This window comes from Gobio gobio (genome assembly GCF_949357685.1).
Source record: "Gobio gobio genome assembly, chromosome: 8".
In the NCBI taxonomy this organism is placed as follows: domain Eukaryota; kingdom Metazoa; phylum Chordata; class Actinopteri; order Cypriniformes; family Gobionidae; genus Gobio; species Gobio gobio.
The window spans coordinates 28,783,925-28,803,362 of record NC_137114.1 but is presented as its reverse complement, the minus strand read 5'-3'; the positions used below and the strand labels follow the sequence as shown (position 1 = coordinate 28,803,362).

Genomic DNA, 19,438 nt, shown 5'->3' with positions numbered 1-19,438 from the left:
GATAGAACGGATGAGCCAGCGAGACGGTCAGAGGGCTCTCTTAGCCAGGCCCCCAGAAGCCGTGCAAGCGGGACCAATGGCACCACAGAAGTACCCGGGGTGGGGCAGCGAGGTGGAACGCTCAGACCCAACCCGGACGGCCCGGAGGCGACCCGGAGTGGTGTCTGATCGTTCCAGGGTGGGGCAGTGTGTGGGAGAGAAGGCCCGGGGGTGTCCTCTAGCCTCACACCGCCCCCTGGCGAAGAAGAGAGGGGAAGCCAGGAGTGGCAAGGCCCGGGGGCGTCGCACACAGCCGGCTTGAGCCTCTCTGGGCCCAGGGACAAAGGAAACTGCTCTGAGAACGTGGGGACCGAAACCGAAAAATATATTCTCCCCCCGGTCCTCCTCTGGGGGAGGGAGGGGTGCGGACACCGACTCCCTGAGCAGTTCCCCTCTTGCTGGGCTGCCCGTTTCAGGGCCGCTTGCCCTTGTGCTTGCCAGCGGACTTTGCGGGACCCTGGACGGGTTGGGCGCCTCCCTTGCGCCCGGCCACCTGCTGCCTGGGTGGAGGCTGCTGCTTGGCTTAGCAGGGGCGGAGGCGGACGCAGGGAGACACCCTCGGCGACAAGCAGATGGAGGTGCTGCGGACGACGACTGGGTGGAGGCAGCAGCTGGTCGTCGTGGCAGGAAGTTTTTATTTTATTTTATTATTATTATTATTTTTTACCTCCATCTGCTTCTGGGCCACCAAGAACTGCTGGGCACAGTTCTCGATGACGTCGCCGAAGAGGCCAGTCTGACAGACAGGGGCGTTGAGGAACCGAACTTTGTCGGGCTCACGCATATCTGCCAGGTTAGCCCCAGCTTTCTGGACCACTAGTGTGGACATCGCCTGACCCAGGGAGCGTGCAGTGACTTCCGTCACCCGGAGGGCGAGGTCCATCACAACACGCAGTTCCTGCATAACCCCTGGGTCGGCACTACCCTCGTGCATGCAGGACAGAGGGCAGTGAGAGAGCGAAAAAAAATTAAACATTATGGCCCTTTTGGCGTTCCATATTTTGGCACCAAATAGTTCCACACTGCTAAGTTTTTCCAATGCACATCCGGGCAGCCACCCCAGAAAGCATGGCTGTCAACTCTGAATCTGATTCAGCATGAGCACACTATTATAGTGGGAAACTCAGCATCATCATTTCCAGCGCACAACAGCCCTCTCTCCGATGCAGCAATTGACATCTGTCCTCCGCCAGAGCCCCAAATGAAACGCTAGGTCCCCCCTTTTTTCAAAAAAGGACCAGCAATCCCATCCGTAAGCTATCAGCAGGCATGTGAGACAATGAGCGTGGCCGTCCGACTTGACGGCACACGGCGCGCTGAACACTCAAGCCTCCAAGAAAGAGGCACGGTGAACAACACGCCGACGTGGTCATGTTCTCATAAGGGAACATGAACCACCCACGAACAAAGTCTCAGCATGCTTGTGATGCGATAGAGGAGTGGGGGCCCACGGGGAATGTACCCGGCGGGGAAGCCCCACTATAATCCTCAGGCCACCAAGACTTATTAGCCAAAGTAGACCTTTTCCGGTGCAACAGAAAAGGAACTAGATCGGGGAATAAGCAATGGGACTCAACCCCGTTTGAGGTATCACAGTCTCGACCGCGCACCAGAGGACCGAGTGACGCGCTGGGTTGCCGTGGCAACCCCCGCTGTCAGCCGGCGCCAGACGGCACATGGCGCGCTAAACGCTCGAGCCCAAACAACGCGCCGACGTGACCATGTTCTCCTGGGAGAACGCGGATCACCCACAAACGCAATCTCACATGTTTATATGCGAGAGAGATCGTGGCCGTCAAATGAGGACAGGAAACAACCGCATCCAGAAACACACGGTTTGAATGACATCTTGAAAAAGACGCAGGGTCAAACCGTGTTGCTCTTTTTAGAAGGAAATGCTCTTTTAGAAGTGCTGAAGCGCTCAGGGAGATGATCGCGGCTCACAGCAGTCCGATTGCAAGCCTGCGTGTGAGCACTCAAGAACGGAAACGCCCAGCCAACCAACACAGGAACAAGTGTATGTTGCAGCGGCCGCTCGCTGACTCGCGCCGTCACACCAGCACCCAGGTAAGAGAGCGATCCTCCTCGAGACTCGTTTAAACACTCTTCGCAGAAACAGCTTGATACAGCAAACCGTTCAGCTCCGAAGTTAAAAGCAATATGCGGTACTCCACTTCCGTGTTTATACCCGCGGTGCGGGGCGGTGCGTGGACCGCATGCCAATACAATTGGCTCGTTTCTAATACACTCGAAGTAGACTGGTCTCTGAAGACAGATCCCAATTCGTCGGTCAGTTCCGACGTACGTCGAACGTGACCGACTGAAAGGGAACCATGTTAAGATGAATTAATTGGTTTGAGTGACATTTTGTCAAGCAAAAAAAGAGAAAAACCTCACCATTATGGTGATAAGTGTTCACTTTGGTTGGACACTTGGAACATTTATATTATTAAACTCTCTTTCTGATGCAGCGATGCAACAATAAATCACAGTTATTTGGTTTCAAAGGAAGAAAAGTAATAAATGGGTTGCTTTTAAAAGTTGACCTAGCATCTGACTGAATAATTAACTATAGTTAATGATTTAGTCAGAAATTAAGATCATCTTTTAAAATTAACCTATGTAATATTTCCCTTTATGTCATATAATGATCGACTTCAACATTCAACATTCAAAACACAACAATGGTAACATCTATGGCAGCTATACTAAGTCAAGAGTAAATCTAAAGTAAAAGATCAAGTACTCTCTACAGTTCTTTTTTAAGTCTCTTGTGTAAGTGAACTATACTAAGCATTTGTTAGCACAACATACTATTCCTATTTCACTTTACTTGTTTTTTTTTTCAAGTAAGTCTAACTAATTAGATTTTACAGTGTAAAAACACACTTAATGCTTGGAAAGAGAAGCATTTGTTTGACCTCACCTTGCACATCTGGGTGCTTCATCATCAGAAGCAAAGCGTGTCTGATGGTGGATGAAGTGGTTTCTGTGCCGGCGCTGAACAGGTTCAATATTAAAGAAACCAAGTTGTCAAAATTATATTCTGTGTCAGGCTTGTCTTTCTCCTGCAAAAGAGAACAGGTTTATGAGGTGTTGTCTCGTTTATACTGTCAAAGATGACTTTATACGTAACAAAACAAGCTGTTGAGATGTATCGCTTCTAAAACTTGTAAATGTAGAAAGGTTAACAGTGTTTAATCAGCATCATGTCACGGTCTCACCACCAGATGGTGCAAGTGAATGTATTCAGGACCATGGCTTAAACGGGATAGTCATTTAGTCACGCTCAAGTTGTTCCAAACCTGTATACATTTCTTTCTTCTGCTGAACACAAAGGAAGATATTTGGAAGAATGTTTGGAACCAAGCAGATCTCGGCAGCCATTGATTAAAATACTATGGTAGTCAATAGTTGCTCTATCTGCTTGGTTACAAACATTCTTCCAAATATCTTCCTTTGTGTTCAGCAGAAGAAAGAAATTAATACAGGTTTGGAACAACTTGAGGGTGAGTAAATGATGACAGAATTTACATTTTTGGGTATGTATGTAATATGTATAAATGGCCATTTATTTCAGGGATTTACCTCTTTCATTTTTAACACAAAGACCTCAATGAAGTCCTGTGGGCTCGAGGGATCCACATTATTCATCCGAGCTTGTGCCTCACACTTGTAGTACTCTCTTGACGCTTCTAGGTCTTTAAACAGCTGATGGTGTTTACCAGGGAAAAGACTGACTAACCTTGGGAATACATTATAGAGCTAAGAAAATAAAGAAACAATTTGAGTTAAATACAAATTAAACAATTTATGCACTTTTTTTACTATTTTACTATGTAAAATTTGTTTTATGTATTTTATTAAGAAAAATGTACAAAACCCTTCAAAAGTTTATTTTTTTTTAAAAGAAATGAATACTTGTATTCAGCAAGGGTGCATTAAACTGATCAAAAGTGACAGTAAAGACATTTATAAAGTTACAAAAGATTTTCATTTAAAATAAATTCTGTTCTTTTGAACTTTATATTCATTAAAGACTCTATATTCTTCATTAATGAAAATGTATCACCGTTTCTACAAAAAAAAAATAAAGCAACTGATAATAAATGTTTCTTGAGCAGCACATCATCATATTAGAATGATTTCTGAAGGATCATGTGACACTGAAGGCTGGAGCAATGATGCTGAAAATTCAGCTTTGCATCACAGGGAAAAAAACCTACATTTTAAATTACATTAAAGTGGAACTAAAAATTTATTAAAACAGCTATTTTAAACTGTAATGATAATTCACATTATATATATAAATCATTAGAGTGCAATACCTGTCCAAGAGGGCTACTGAGGATAGTGAAGTAGGTATTTACAGTCTGAAGGAGAAACTGAAACTGTGGATCCTCCAGTTCAAACCTATGGCCAAAGACAATGCTGCAGATCACATTGGCCACGGCATTAGACAGCATGTCTGCAGGGCTGAATGCAGAGCCTTTAATGAGAAAAGAAGAGCAAAGAGATCAAGTTTCTTCAGTTTAGAGTTTTGTAAAAATGCACCATGCTCTGTAACATGCGATGTGACACACTAGGAACTTAACTTTGAACTCTCTCTTGCAAAATTGGCATCCCCACTGAGGTTCATCATCTCAGTATTGTCTTAATTCACATTTATTTCCCTTCACCCCCTCTTCCCCCATCTCTTCTCTCCACATGCTGAAGCCATCTGAAATTCCCCCAAAAAATCTATATGGTTTATTTTTCACAATTATTATACATGTTTGGTATCATGTGAAATGTCTCGGTGTGACTGGTAAAGTTCTCATCCCCACAGAAGTAAACCAAAAGGTAATAAAGGTTTTAAGAGTGGGTGTGGGTGTTTTGTCTTGGTCTGCGTATTTAAAGAAATGCTGAAAAAGGCTCGGGGGAGATGTAGGCAGATCAACCCCTAATGCTGAGTGTCCTCCACCCACTCTGCATTATATATTTATCTAATTTTCAGCATTTGATGTTTTTGTATTGATTTTCTTTGAATTGATCATTTAATTGGCATGATACATTTACCTGACTAATAGTTATATTTGATTTTATTGTGACTTACTCTTATGTTGTTATGATTGTATCCATTGTTACCGCAAATCTGCATCAGGTTAGTAATGGACCAGTTTTGAGTGGAGCATAGGGCACGCCAACTGAGATTTTAGAGCTCCGGATAACACCTGGCACTGTTCAAGTGTCCTTAGACTATAAAGGCTAATAAAAGGAATTTCAGTTTAGGACAGCAGAATGTTGCTCAACCAACCTAAATAGGGTGAAGCTTACCTCTATTTATTGTAATATTACTCTAGTAAAGTGTACATGGGAAACCATGACTTGACCAAACCAAAGTGGTCATGACCTCTGACTAGAGATAGAGTTCCTTTGATTCAAGTGTCAAGAGATTTATGGGGACTAAACAAAATACTTTTAGAGAGAGCAAGCATGGGAGCAGCACTCTATTACCTCCGTCCAGTGACCAAGACTGGTGAGTTTGTGATCGTGGGATTGTTAAAAACCTAAGCTACATTGGTATCCAAATGAACGAGAACAATAAGAGTAAGGAGTTAAATAATCAAATGTCTAGATAAATTATCATATAAATGACCAATAACCAATTGACATTCTAACCTAAATTCAAGGTTGCGATAAAATGGAGTATGATAAAAGTAAATTGGAATTAAACTACTTTGCCACATTGAAAAGACTGAACGGGCACTATAATCCTTCACCCGCTTATCGGAAAACCGTCGTTGAGTCGATTGGGCGGACATTACACAGTATAATTTTATAAAAACAGTGTATTATATTATATATATATGTGTGTGTTTTATAGGACCCTTTGTTTTTGTAGTTTATGTCTGCAGTTTGTTTTATCTGATAATCGGAATATAAGATTGTATAAAAATGATTTTACCTTCACATTTTTTTATCATTTCCACAAGATACTCAGCCTCCTCCCTGACTCGTTCTTCAATGCTCCTGCGGCCCATTCCAAAGTTCTTCAGTGTCATAAGAGAGAATCTGCGCATCTCCTTCCATCTGTGTCCGCTGGTGGACAGAACACCTGCACATGGAAAACATGTTTCTCATCTACTACTTACATTAAAAACCATGCATTAATAAACCATGTCAAGCATTGGGCATCAAGCGACCTCACCATATCCAAGAGTGGACTTCATGACCAGGGGATAATTGGCCCTGCCACTGAATTCTTCACCAAGACCAATCATAGTTTCCTTTAGGGCTTCATATCCAGAAATGATCACTACAGGACTGTTTGCCAGCCAGATGGTGACAACAGATCCATACTTCTTACTGAGCTAATGGAAGAAAAGTTATATGTGTTTGATATGGGACATTTCAATGTTATATGTGTATTGAAATGACACTTCAAATTAGCTCAAAATTTGGTGACTAACAACCTCAAATGTAGTTAGAATATAATTCTGCTTTAATGGAATCAAAAACAATGCATATTAGTATGGGGCGCCGTTTGTAAAGCGGCTCACGCTGAAAATAACAGCAACATTTTGACACTTTTAGCTTCAAACAATGTTTAAAAAACTGGTATGAATTTTTGGCGGTCACTTTTTTAGCACATTTACAACAATATTTGTCAACTTAGAGATATTTTAAATAGTTAAATCTAAATGTTAAATCTAAATCTAAATGTTAAATCTTAATCTAAATGCTAAATCTAAATCTAAATGTTAAATCTAAATCTAAATGTTAAATCTAAATCTAAATGTTAAATCTAAATCTAAATGCTAAATCTAAATGTTAAATCAAAACTTTAAATCTAAATGTTACATCTAAATCTAAATGTAAAATCTAAATGTTAAATCTAAATGTTAAATCTAAATACAAAATCTAAATCTAAATCTAAATGTTAAATCTAAATGTTAAATCTAAATGTTAAATCTAAATATAAATGTTGAATCTAAATGTTTCGGGTGAAACTAAATATTTAACTAATATGCAAATTCAGAATGCAGATAACCGGTTTTAACATTTAGATTTAACATTTAGATTGTACATTTAGATTTAGATGTAACATTTAGATTTAACGTTTAGATTTAACATTTAGATTTAGATTTAACATTTAGATTTAGATTTAGATTTAACATTTAGATTTAGATTTAACCTTTATATTTAGATTTAGCATTTAGATTTAGATTTAACATTTAGATTTAACATTTAGATTTAGATTTAGATTTAACATTTAGATTTAGATTTAACATTTAGATTTAACATTTAGATTTAGATTTAGATTTAACATTTAGATTTAGATTTAACAATTAACATTTAGATTTAACATTTAACATTTAGATTTAACTATTTAAAATATCTCTAAGTTGACAAATATTGTTGTAAATGTGCTAAAAAAGTGACCGCCAAAAATTCATACCAGTTTTTTAAACATTGTTTGAAGCTAAATGTGTCAAAATGTTGCTGTTATTTTCAGCGTGAGCCGCTTTACAAACGGCGCCCCATATATTAGAAAATTGTATTTTGACGATGTTTTTGTTTGTAGACTAGTGCAAGTTTGGATAGGACAGCTAGCACTTTTTATGCACATATAATATCACATACTTCAAAGTGGTTAGCTTTAAACCATGAATTGCTACAAACAGCAATTCAGTGTGTGAAAAAAGTAAAAACAATTCTTTGAGCAACAGCTCACCTAGTAACAGCGGAGCAGTGGTGTATATAGCCTAGATATATGTCGTATACGACTGGCCTATATTGAAGACAATGTAGTTTTTATAGTACAAACAGTTTTATAGTAGCCTACACATAGAGGCAGCGACCGCAGTGGAAAGTCCTAGGCAGAGGCCACAAACTGTGGCACCAACAGCGGCATCTGCCACGATTTTAGCCAGCCTTTGCTGAGGTTCTTTGTTTTGAAGCAACCAAAATGGTTCTTCTTTTGAATCACCGCAGAAGCCCCTATTTGAAAAGGTTTTGAGGTGTATCAACGATTTCAGGTGAATATAGATATATATTTTTTTATATTATACTTTATTTTATTCATTAAGGTTTTTTTTAATCCTGTGTACTTAATAGTTAACTACAATTTCAGGTGAATATATCTAGATGTATTTATTTATTTATATTATAATTTATTTGATTCATTAAGTCTTTTGTATTCTGTGCACTTATTTACCTGCACAGGTAGCTATAGTCACACTATCTGCGCATCTTTGTAAGCCTTGAACACAAATCATACAAGCAGCCAATTATATTATTGAATTATGTTACTGAATAGGCCTACTAACCTCCAAGTAATATTTGTAGGCTTCCTTGAAATGAAATTGAAATAAATTTCCCACCAGTGGATTCGGAGCGGGTCCTGGAGGCAGCCGCCCAAAACTGCTCTGCTTTCCTCGAATCTTCCACAGCAATAACAGAACCAAGGCAGTCATGACAACAGACACTGCATTCGTTTTCAATGCCAACAATAAATCCATCCTTCAAATTTCACTTGACTGTCCTTTTGAGTCAATTCACAGAAAGTAACCAAAACTGACGTCTATGTTGAGCTTGGTAACAATGCAGCGCACAATGTATAGGTCTCTCTGCAAGAAGGTCTCTGCAGGATAGTAATAGGAGTTACCAGATCAGTGGGCGAGGCCATAAACAGAGGGGCGTTTTCCACTGCGTTACCTTTGCCCAGGTCACAGGTAGGATTTAGGGGTGGGTCGGGTGAAGGGGATAATTTTAATTGCGTGATTTATAAACACCCATCAGTTTGAAAACACTCACAAATTTAGAAACGCACACTTTTGTTCTGCCACTTATGTTCTTTTTTTATGTCAAAAATTTTAATGTAACAAGTTCATAACAACAGGAACGATAAAAAATCAAGACATAGATCACGAAAAATATACAAACAAAATAGAGTGCCAGAGGGAAGAAAAAATAATTATACAAGGTTAAACATTGAAAGCAATCTATGACTTTTCAGAGATTTTTATGCCCATCAAAAACAAAACATAGGAATTATAGTCTACTAGAAAAATAGACCGTAGTGGGATCTTACCCAAAAATGTGCATTTGTGAATAAAACATTTCATGATGTACAATTGTCTCGTCAACATCACAGAAAGTGCATTTATCTTCTATGTTTTGTATATTATTGAGTACACTTAACATCTATGTAACATCTAGTAACATCTATGTAATATTTTAAATGTAACTTCTTTTATCTTGTTTGTTAACAAATATTTGTGTGGAAGAGACCAGACCACTCTCCAATTAATATTGTATAACGCCATCCACTTGAAAGATGATGCTAGATTTTCAGTTCATAAGATTACGAACAAAATGGTTATTGAATTTGTCATCAGTAATCAAAATCCATTCAATTGAAATAGAAGTGTTATACAAAGATATAGGACTATAGGTTTGCTCTCCTTTCAAGAGAGTTTTAATACCACTAGGAATGGCGTTGAATACAATATTATATTCCTTTAACGAAGCCCCAAAAACACATTTTCTGGATAATTCTGGAAAGGAATAAAACTGACATTGTCATCCATCAGCTGATTAACATTATTTAAATACCATCTCTCAAAAAACAATGATTTATTTCTGTAAATAATATTCTGATTGTTGACCCCATAATCTCTCTCTCTCTCTGCGGAATAAAAAGGGGGTGTTTCTCAATATGGGGCGTGTACAAACCGGAATGTTTTTTTTAAATGTTGGCTTCACATGCTATCAGATTTAAAACCTAGCTAAAAAATAGGACATGAACGCCCTCAAAAGTCAAAATTTGAACGTAATCACGACTTCAGAACTGGAATTAACGATAGCATGTGAAGGCAGCATTAGGCCTAAAGTTTTATATGTATATTTTATATGTTTTTTCTAGCCGTATAAGTCAGTTATATAAGTATATACATCAGTTTACCTTAATTCTTCATTTATAATTCGCGGTCTTCTACGTGAAAATTTTAGTTGTTTGCATCGAAGTTGTCGAAGTTAGCGCCCAAATTGAACTAGTCTCTGATGCTTGCCTGAGCAACAGGTTCGCTGTGCTTGCTGAGTGACCGGTCAGGTATACCCTGAGTCTGACCCTGACCCTCCTGCGCCGGGTAATACGAAACACGATCTCAATTTTTTGTTTAGCGACGCCCTTTCCAGCTAAAAATTCCTCTGAAACAAGCGACATTTTGAGTGCCATTCAAGCACTGTCTGCAAAACAAAACGCTACTTTCCAAAAGCTAATCTCCATAGAGAACTCGACTAATGCTACAACCAAAGTCATAGACAACCTGTCTGTGGTAGTGCAGAAGCTTGTTTCCGATGTTAACGAGCACTCAGAGAAGATTTGCAGAAATGCAAGCGCCAGTGGAATGTGACGTCTGATCCCCAGTGTCGTGTATGGGATGTGACGTCTGATCCCCAGTGTTGTGGCACGTCAGCAGGGGGTGGGGTTTAGGTCTATGTGTGATGGCTTATTAGTCTGACAGTGGTCACCATTAAAGTTATGTGTTAACCAGCTCCTCGTGTCGGTAATTCATTGTGTTTATCTGAACACTGGCGTGGTGGCAGCGGTGATGAATCCACTCCTTCAATGCATTCGCTGAGCTTTCATTGAACAGTTTACGCTACGAATGTTTGTAAACTAGGAGCGGAGTAACTTTGATGACGAGACACGAGTTGTAAGCATGGCAAACACACACAGAGCACCGAAGCAGTGGTGTCTTACTAAAGTTGAGACGGTGAACTCCTTTGAGAATTGGCGTCAGAATCTTGTCTACCCACTGTTACTGGACTCTGAATTTGCCCCGTTTTTAATGGACGTTGTGCAATAGGAAAAGAAGACGCAGACGTCCCCATATAGGGGTTTCACCGATGACAATGCGGAGATTACTGCAGCTTAAAGACGCACGCGCCAACAAAAGGTTAGCATGCTTGAGCTTATGCTGGGACAGATTGCAAATTATTGTCCAGTTATATCCCGCAACACTATTGTTAAGAATTCCACTTGAATTGACCAGATATGGCAGACAATCAGGCTACACTTTGGATTTCAATCCACGGGCGCCCATTTCATTGACTTTACTGCTATTACATTAGAGCCTAATGAGGGTCCGGAGGATTTATATCAGAGATAAATGGCCTTTGTTGAAGACAATTTACTTCGTAAAGACTCTGGCATTACTCATGGAGGTGCAGCTATTGTGGAGGATGAAGAACTCTCTCCCACAATGGACAATTGTATTGTTCTCACATGGCTTCGACTTATACACAGTGAGCTGCCGAAACTCATAAAGCAGAGGTATGGCACTGAATTACGATCACGTAAGCTGGCGTCTATAAAACCAGAGATATCAAAAGCTCTTAGCTCATTATTGGACGAACTTCAGTCGTCAGAGGATGCCAGAGCTATGCGCACTGCTGTGTCAAGCTTTCCAAGGCAGAGACCGTCGTATATGGGTCAATTTAGGAAGTCATGTCCATTGTGTAAAGAAGCTCACAGACCAGATAATCACTTCCTCAGTAAGTGCTCCTATCTGCCTCCCCACGACAGAGCATTCATTGCTAAGGCACGGCAAGTGGTGGGCTCGTTAGACCACACAGAGTGTGAATCTGATGATGGCCACGATGACTCTGTGTGTTGCCCTATGGCAGTGCAGAGTGTTCGTATCATGTAGTCGCCGTGTCTTGATGCTTTCCATGATTATGGTCCAGTTAAGCTGACCAGTGATAGCGGTGCTACAGCAAATATGATAAGGACAGCGTGTGCTAATAAACTGGGGCTTAAGATTACCAGCAGTACCCAGTCGGCTCACCAGGCAGATGGCTCTTCACCTTTAAAGGTAGTTGGTGAGACAAACACCCACTTTCACAGAGATGGACATGAGCTTTACTTTGAAGGGCTTGTTGTAGGAAATGTAGACTCTGAGATTCTTGCTGGCATACCATTTATGGAGTGGAATGACATCTCCCTTCGCCCTGCTAAACACCAGGTCTGTGTAGGGTCTAATACATACGAGTATGGTTCCATACGAACAGTGGGGAATACACATGTTGTCCGGCGAGCACATGTCCTTCGTGCTACATCGTCACATACTCTGTGGCCCGGCGACTTTGTTGAGCTCGAACTGCCTGCCGAGTTGGTGAACGTTAGTGAGAAACTCGCTGTTGAGCTGCATGAGGCCTTTACACAGTGGCTTGCACCTGCCTTGTATACAGGAATATCAGGTAAAATCAGAATTCCCAATTTGACCAATACACCGCGGGGCATTAAGAGAAATGATCATGTGTGTCGTATTCGTATGACTTATGTCCCAGAGCCTGAACTACCTGAACAGGCTCCGTCTGAGACCTCAATGACAGTTACCCATAACTCCAGTCTGACCCTGTTTTCCAATCTCGTCTCATTAGACCCAGATAGTATAATGACTCCAAACGTTAGAGACAAATTTCGGGAAGTCCACCGAGAATTCTACGAATTAAGTCTTCAACCCACAGTTTAAGGGTTATAATGGCGCTGTCGGACCCTTTCAGGCTAGAGTAAATATGGGCCCTGTTCAACCACCGCAACGGAGGCAAGTTACAGGAACTGCAGGCTCAATTTGACATGTTAGAACAGATGGGGGTCTTTCAAAAACCTGAGGACGTGGGTGTTGCAGTTGAGTTAGAGGTCGGAGATCTTTTATTGGTGCACATAAAGTCTTAGCGCGTTTACTTAAGGTATGTGCGTCAGTTCTTGTCCCCCTTGATGACATGGTTGCTGGGTGTGAGTCGAAAACTGTGATTGTGTGGTCAGATGAGCTTCCCCAGTGTTTTCACAGGGCTAAGAGGACATCATCCAGTAACTGTGCGGTGACAATACCACGACCCGATGACCAACTTTGGATCGTTACTGACGGTGCTTTCAGGGACCCAGGCCTTGGTGCAACATTGTATGTAACACGTGAGGGAAAATTACTGGTGGCTGCCTACTTTAGTGCTAAACTTCGCAAAAACCAGATCAATTGGCTTCCATGTGAAATTGAAGCTCTCGCTATAGCGGCTGAGTTAAAGCACTTTGGCCCATTTGTTTTCCAGTCAACAAAGAAGGCGTGTGTTCTTACTGACACCGTGTATGCAAGCCTTTGAGAAGTTATGTAGAGGCGAGTTTTCAGCAAGTCCACGTGTCACTACGTTCTTGTCAACTGCAAGTCGATTACAGGTGTCTGTCCGCCATGTCACTGGGGCTGCTATTCTCCCATCAGATCATGCTAGTCGCAATGCTGTAGAGTGCAACAGCCCTACATGTCAGGTTTGTGGATTCGTCCAGGAGTGTATGAATATGGTTGTGCGCCGGTCTGATGTTGGTGATATTTTGCAGGGAGTACAAAAGGTACCCTTTTCAAATAGAGCGTCATGGGTGTCCATACAAGCAGCATGTCCAGATCTTCGTAGAGTATGTGCACATCTTCCCCAAGGTACACGCCCCTCTAAGAGAGTAACCAATGTCAGAGATGTGAAACGCTATTTGAACAATACCACTTTGGCAAAGGATGTGCTCTTAGTCGTACATCATCATACACCGCTGGTGAGGTCTTCCGAGTGCATTGTCGTTCCAAGGAATGTGTTGCATGGCTTGCTTATGTCATTGCACATCAGGTTGAATCACCCTTCTGTGCATCAGTTGAGACTCGTAGTCAGCCGATACTTCTATGCACTGGATTTGGAGGCTGCTCTTCAACATACCAAAAAGGGTTGTCACCAATGTCCCCTTCATTTGTAGTGGAACAGTCCAGCAGTGACCCGCCTGAGGCTGTAGGATCCTCTTTTGCAGCGGATGTGTTAAAGCGTGAACGTCAGCTCATTTTAGTTGTTCGTGAGGGTGTGACATCTTTCACGACCGCCCTTTTAATCGCTGATGAGCGAAAAGAGACATTGCGGGATGGTATCGTAAGCCTGTGCATCGGTCTGCGTCCACTTGATGGTCCGTTGGCAGTGGTCAGGACTGACCCGGCACCAGGATTTGCAGCATTAACAAATGACGAGGTGCTTGGACGGCATAGATTGGTCATCGAGGTGGGTGCAGCTAAAAATGTTAACAAAAACCCTGTTGCTAAAAAGGCCATTCAAGAGCTGCAGGATGAGGTTTTGCGATTGGAGCCACATTATCAGTTTATCACACCTCTTCTTTTGTCAATGGCTGTCGCTCAGTTGAACAGCCGGATTAGGTCACGGGGCATGTCGGCCCATGAGATGCTGTTCCATCGTGATCAGTTCTCTCTTAAACAGTTACCGGTCCACGATCAGGAGTTAATTGCTCAACAGCATACACAATGCCTGGCAAACCATCCTCAGAGCTGTAAGGCCAAAGTACCATCGAACCGATTCGCAGTTTGCCCAGATGTTGGCCCAGGAGATCTAGTGTACTTGTATAGTGATCGGAATAAGTCTCAGGCACAGAGTCGTTATCTAGTACTTAATACTGATGGGGTATGGTGCAAGGTTCGAAAGTTTACAGACTCACAGCTACGACGTGGATCGTATAGAGTTCGACTGAGTGATTGTTACAAAGTTGAGTCTATCATTGAGAAAATGGAGTCAGTTGAGGAGGACTCGGACTCTGAGAGTGAGGAATGGGGTGTGAGCTCTTCCCCACAGATGCCTGACATTCTAGGGGCAATAGCCGAACCAGCATCATCACCAGCACCATCGCCCGTTCCTGACACTCCTGTGGCAATAGCTGCGCCAGCACCTTCCCCCATTGGTCCTGTCAGCAGTACAAGTAGTTCCCCCTGTCACAGCCTGGTGCCGACACCCCGAAGGTCTGGGCGTCTTCGCCGGCTCCCTGTTAAGCTGATGGACTATGAGCTACAGTAGGCATATAGCCTTGACTCGTATCCTTTTTGGGTGTGGGGGGGGGAGTGTTATTTGATTTGTTTTTGGTGTTCTTCAATAGCCTGGTAGGCTGTATCGTATAGGTGATTCTAACAGTTGTTTCTTGTTGCCACATAGCTATCCTGGGTACCTCACTGTGATTTACAGGTCAGCAGTTACTGCAGGAGAGGTAGTGTGGCTCTATGGAAAATGGGTGGCGCCAGTGGAATGTGACGTCTGATCCCCAGTGTCGTGTATGGGATGTGACGTCTGATCCCCAGTGTTGTGGCACGTCAGAGCGGGGTGGGGTTTAGGTCTATGTGTGATGGCTTATTAGTCTGACAGTGGTCACCATTAAAGTCATGTGTTAACCAGCTCCTCGTGTCTGTAATTCATTGTGTTTATCTGAACACTGGCGAAGAGACATTACAGAGTTTCAGTCTTCTGACAAGGATGTCAAATCGCGGATTGAGCAGCTTGAGCAGTACAGTCGGCGTTGGTGTTTAAAGGTGCATGGGGTTTCTGAAACGAAGAATGAGAACCTACACTCGATTGTCAAGAACAATCTGGTAAGCTCAAAGACGCACTTGACATGATGAACCGCAGGCCCGGTTCCAGAATCAGATCACTTCTGAAATTACTGAGGGTGTTCTAGTAAAGTGCAGATAGGCTAAGCAACAGCTCCACCATAGCAGTGTAGACTAGAGTGAGAAATTTATGATTATTTATTTACAAGTCATTTACAAATTAATTGGAATTAATTTTTAAAAAATATTTAGCTACAAATTGTCTATTAATTTATTAGTCTGCCTTTACAGTGCTTTAATGCATTACTAGTATTTTAACTAGTATCTTCCTGAGAACCAGAAAAAAAGGTTTTGTGAATTTAGATTTTTTTTATTATTATTATTATTATTATTGAGTATAAAAAAATAGATCTTTTTGAGGGAAATAGACCTATGTTATATGCTATCCTCTGCTCTGTAGAGGACACCAGAACCCCTTTATTGCCCCTTAAAACGAGTATGTTGTCAGAGAAATTTGCTAAATAATGTCCTATACAGAGACAAAACCTCTAATCTGGGTTTCAGGAGGATATTTCTGTCTCGTGCAGAGTGGCATTTATATTTAGATGTCATTTCCGAAAATTTGCTGCATGCAATTGGCCGTCGGTCCTCTTAGCAATAATAGTTTTATTCAATGAATGACTTTAGCCTCGAAAGTGAGCCAGGATCGCTACGATCAAAATGCTGTTGCTTTGTCAGTTCATTGCGATCTCACAAAGTTCCGTTATAAAAAGTCGTCAACAATAAATCTCTTACTTACATCGTGTCTTGGCTTTGTTTGTTAATGAGAGGTTTTGCGAGCCTGCATTAACTCAGCACTGAATAAAAACTCTGCCGTTTTGAGCGGCGAGATTTCAAGAGATCAACAAATATGTGATTGGCTACATTACTAACAGCTGCAAAAACACGCTGTAAATAGATGCATTTGACGCTCTCCAGAACCTAGACACAAATTTTGCCAATATTATTACAGTATTAACTGAGGGTGCTTTTGCTTGCGTTTAAGGGTGCCCGTAGAACCGGGCCTGTTGCACCGAGTCGGGAGATGGAACCAGGATGGGTAGCTAGTATCTGACTGCAAACCCGGAGGCTGCATTTTCAGGACCGCATTTCTAGGACAAGATAGATTTCCTACAAGAACTACTTCTAATTCACATAATCATATTGTTTTATGGTTGTGTGTAAATCTTTCAGTTGTAGATGCTTGGCGTTTCTTTAATAGTGGTTGTAGCGGCTCTACTTGGTCCAACTAATCTGGATCACTTAAAGCTAGAATTGATCTTTTTCTTATCTCTCATGCTATTTTGAAAGACGTCTATGCTGTTAATCATCCATTGCCCCCTTTACTGACAAAATGTACATTTCTTTGGACCTTGCACTATATAGAAAGTTAAATAGACCAAGGGGTTATTGGAAATGTAACAATTGTCTTTTGAAAGACGCCAATCTTAATGTCAGTGTAATTCAGATGGCTAATGCTATGCTTAGTAATACTGAAGGCGACCTTGGCTCTAGTTCTTGAAATTTTAAATTAGAGACCTTAGGCCTATTGCACAAAACTAGGATAAGGGATTAAGCCGGGATATCTTGGTGATCCTGGCTCAATTTATCCGTGATCCGGTTGCACTAAAGCTGGATAGGGTGGCAGTTGGATGTTATGGTATAAATTACCATGGAGATTTATTCTGTGGAGCTAGCCTGCTCCAGACCAGGCTAAATTCCAGGATCTATTTAATCTCATCCCTTATGTCAGTCAGCAGTCACCACAAACGGAAACCAATAGTTATTCTACTGCCCACTATACATTATCACATATAACTAGACCCACTGTCATTATTTAAACATTTGTGGTCATAATTTCAATCATTTTGGATAAATTTTGATTTTTAGATGATGTTGCTATCATTAGATAATTTACGGTTTCCCATAGACTATAAGGCTATATATAAAAATGATAGAATATTAGGGCCACAGAGGAAAAAAAAAGAAAAGTCACAGACTTCGAAAAATTAAGTCATAATATTGTAACCCGTCGTTTTAGAGGAAGACGGTTGTTAAAATGACAGCTGTGTGGCATTTCGTGGAATTGTTCTTCAGTATGGTTTCACAAACAAGGACATACTTAATCTTTTGGCACATCAGCATCACATTGTCATAAGTATCAGGACTGTAAAAAGAATATGCATCTTTTCCGCAGAAAGAACCAGCCTCATAAATGTATGACTTTTTCCTTCTTCCTCGGTGTGGCCCTAATACTCGGTCGTATAAAATACACATTCCATATAAATATAAAAACACAAAGTTTAACATTAGGTTCCTTTATTGAATAAGGATAAAACAAAGCAGGTAAACCATCAGCTCCTTTCGAAACTGAAGTCACACAGTGACTCAACAATACAACAAAAGGATTATACAACAAAAGGATAAATACACATTCAAAGATAGAGATTATATATATATATATATATATATATATATATATATATATATATATATATATATATATATATATATATATATATATATATATATATATAATCACACCCCGCTTGTCTGCACACTGAAATAAATGCAGGACAAATCCATACACATCAACTGAACAGACAAATGAATGGATGCAGTAGCTTCCCTGCAAGCTTGTATTACACACAGTATACAGCACAAACATCATAAGAGGCCAAAAAAAAACAAAAAAAATCGGTGGACAGCATAAGAAGCAGAGTACAACGGCTAAGATTAAACTGTACTACTGAGCGTAGTAATTATGTAAGCCTTTGATAATAATTTATCAAAGCCTTATACAGTGTGATGGGGTTACTTTACACAATTTCACTCATATCTGTTGTCCATTTCAATTAAAAGTTAAACTGTTTCATAATCAGTGTACAACTGCGTTTTTGGAGATGTGAATTAACTATTTGGATTGTAGGCCTAATTGTGATGTTTCAGCGGAGCGGTGAGTGTGTAATTGTGCACTACTTACGCATTCAGGAGGTCTGCAATACTTTGCCATGCTTTTTCTCTTTGCTTTATCACTGTGGCGGTGTTGCCTTTCTTCTTAATTATGTATTTTACCTCCTCGTATGCCTCCAGCCTCCAACGGGGAAAAGTACGCCGCTTTAGTTGCCATGGTAAATCAGTGAATCTGTGATCGGTGGCGGGTCTATTTGAGTGAGCCGTGAGCGCGCACCTATCCAAGATTGGTTTAACCTGGCTTGATGAATCCGTGTCTGCTCATCCTGGCTTGGTCTTTGTGCAACCAATTAAGCCTGGATGCACTTGTTTTGGCTTCATTGAGCTCAGCTCAGTCATTTATCCTGGATGTCTTAATTCTACTTTTGTGCAACGGGCCTCTTGTTGTTAATAGAAGTAAACAAATTAAAAGACAAAAAAAAACATTAAAGAATTAGAACTCATTCATAGATTAGGTTTGTTAAAGCAGAAGGAATATCTCAATAAAGAAGATGAAGTAGAATGGTCGGTCAATTGCAAATTGAATATATGTGCACAGATATTGTAAAAGTTGCTTTTATACGCTCAAGAGCAAAATGGATAAAGGGTGAAAGAAACACAAATTACTTTTTTGCTCTAGAGAAAAGAAATCGTAAAAAGACATCTCTCTCTGCCTTAAACTCTCTCTCTGCCTTGTTTTATGTAGCCTACAGATCCAGGAACGATCTCAACCTTTGTACATAATGTAGGCTATATCCAACCCACTCTCAGAATGCTACTTTGTTGATCTCTCTAACTTGTGCATTTTGAACAGTTGAGGAAAAAACTTGGCTCTTTGGTTATTATCGTTCTCATTTTAATGTGACAAACTTTTCATTGAAATATACATTTCTTTATTTTTCTAGGAGTGACTATGCTACTGATCTTGTTGTTAATTCATTTGTGTTGCAGTTTTATTCACAAAAACATATTTCTCAAGACTTTGCCTATGATGTCTTTATCTCTGA

The 19,438-nt window shown here is 40.8% G+C and overlaps 1 protein-coding gene across 1 annotated transcript in view; it reads right to left on the bottom strand.

Annotated features, from left to right (window-relative positions):
- The window catches only part of LOC307131128 (uncharacterized protein), a gene marked incomplete at both ends in the record, with an annotated part of 33,035 nt that overhangs the window by 4,798 nt on the left and 8,799 nt on the right, over window positions 1-19,438 (bottom strand). Inside the window, 6 exons of the mRNA XM_079824617.1 lie at window positions 2,966-3,107; window positions 3,628-3,804; window positions 4,368-4,528; window positions 5,987-6,136; window positions 6,230-6,392; window positions 8,352-8,544. Coding sequence (XP_079680743.1) covers window positions 2,966-3,107; window positions 3,628-3,804; window positions 4,368-4,528; window positions 5,987-6,136; window positions 6,230-6,392; window positions 8,352-8,544 — 986 coding nt within the window. The remainder of the gene's footprint in view (window positions 1-2,965; window positions 3,108-3,627; window positions 3,805-4,367; window positions 4,529-5,986; window positions 6,137-6,229; window positions 6,393-8,351; window positions 8,545-19,438) is intronic.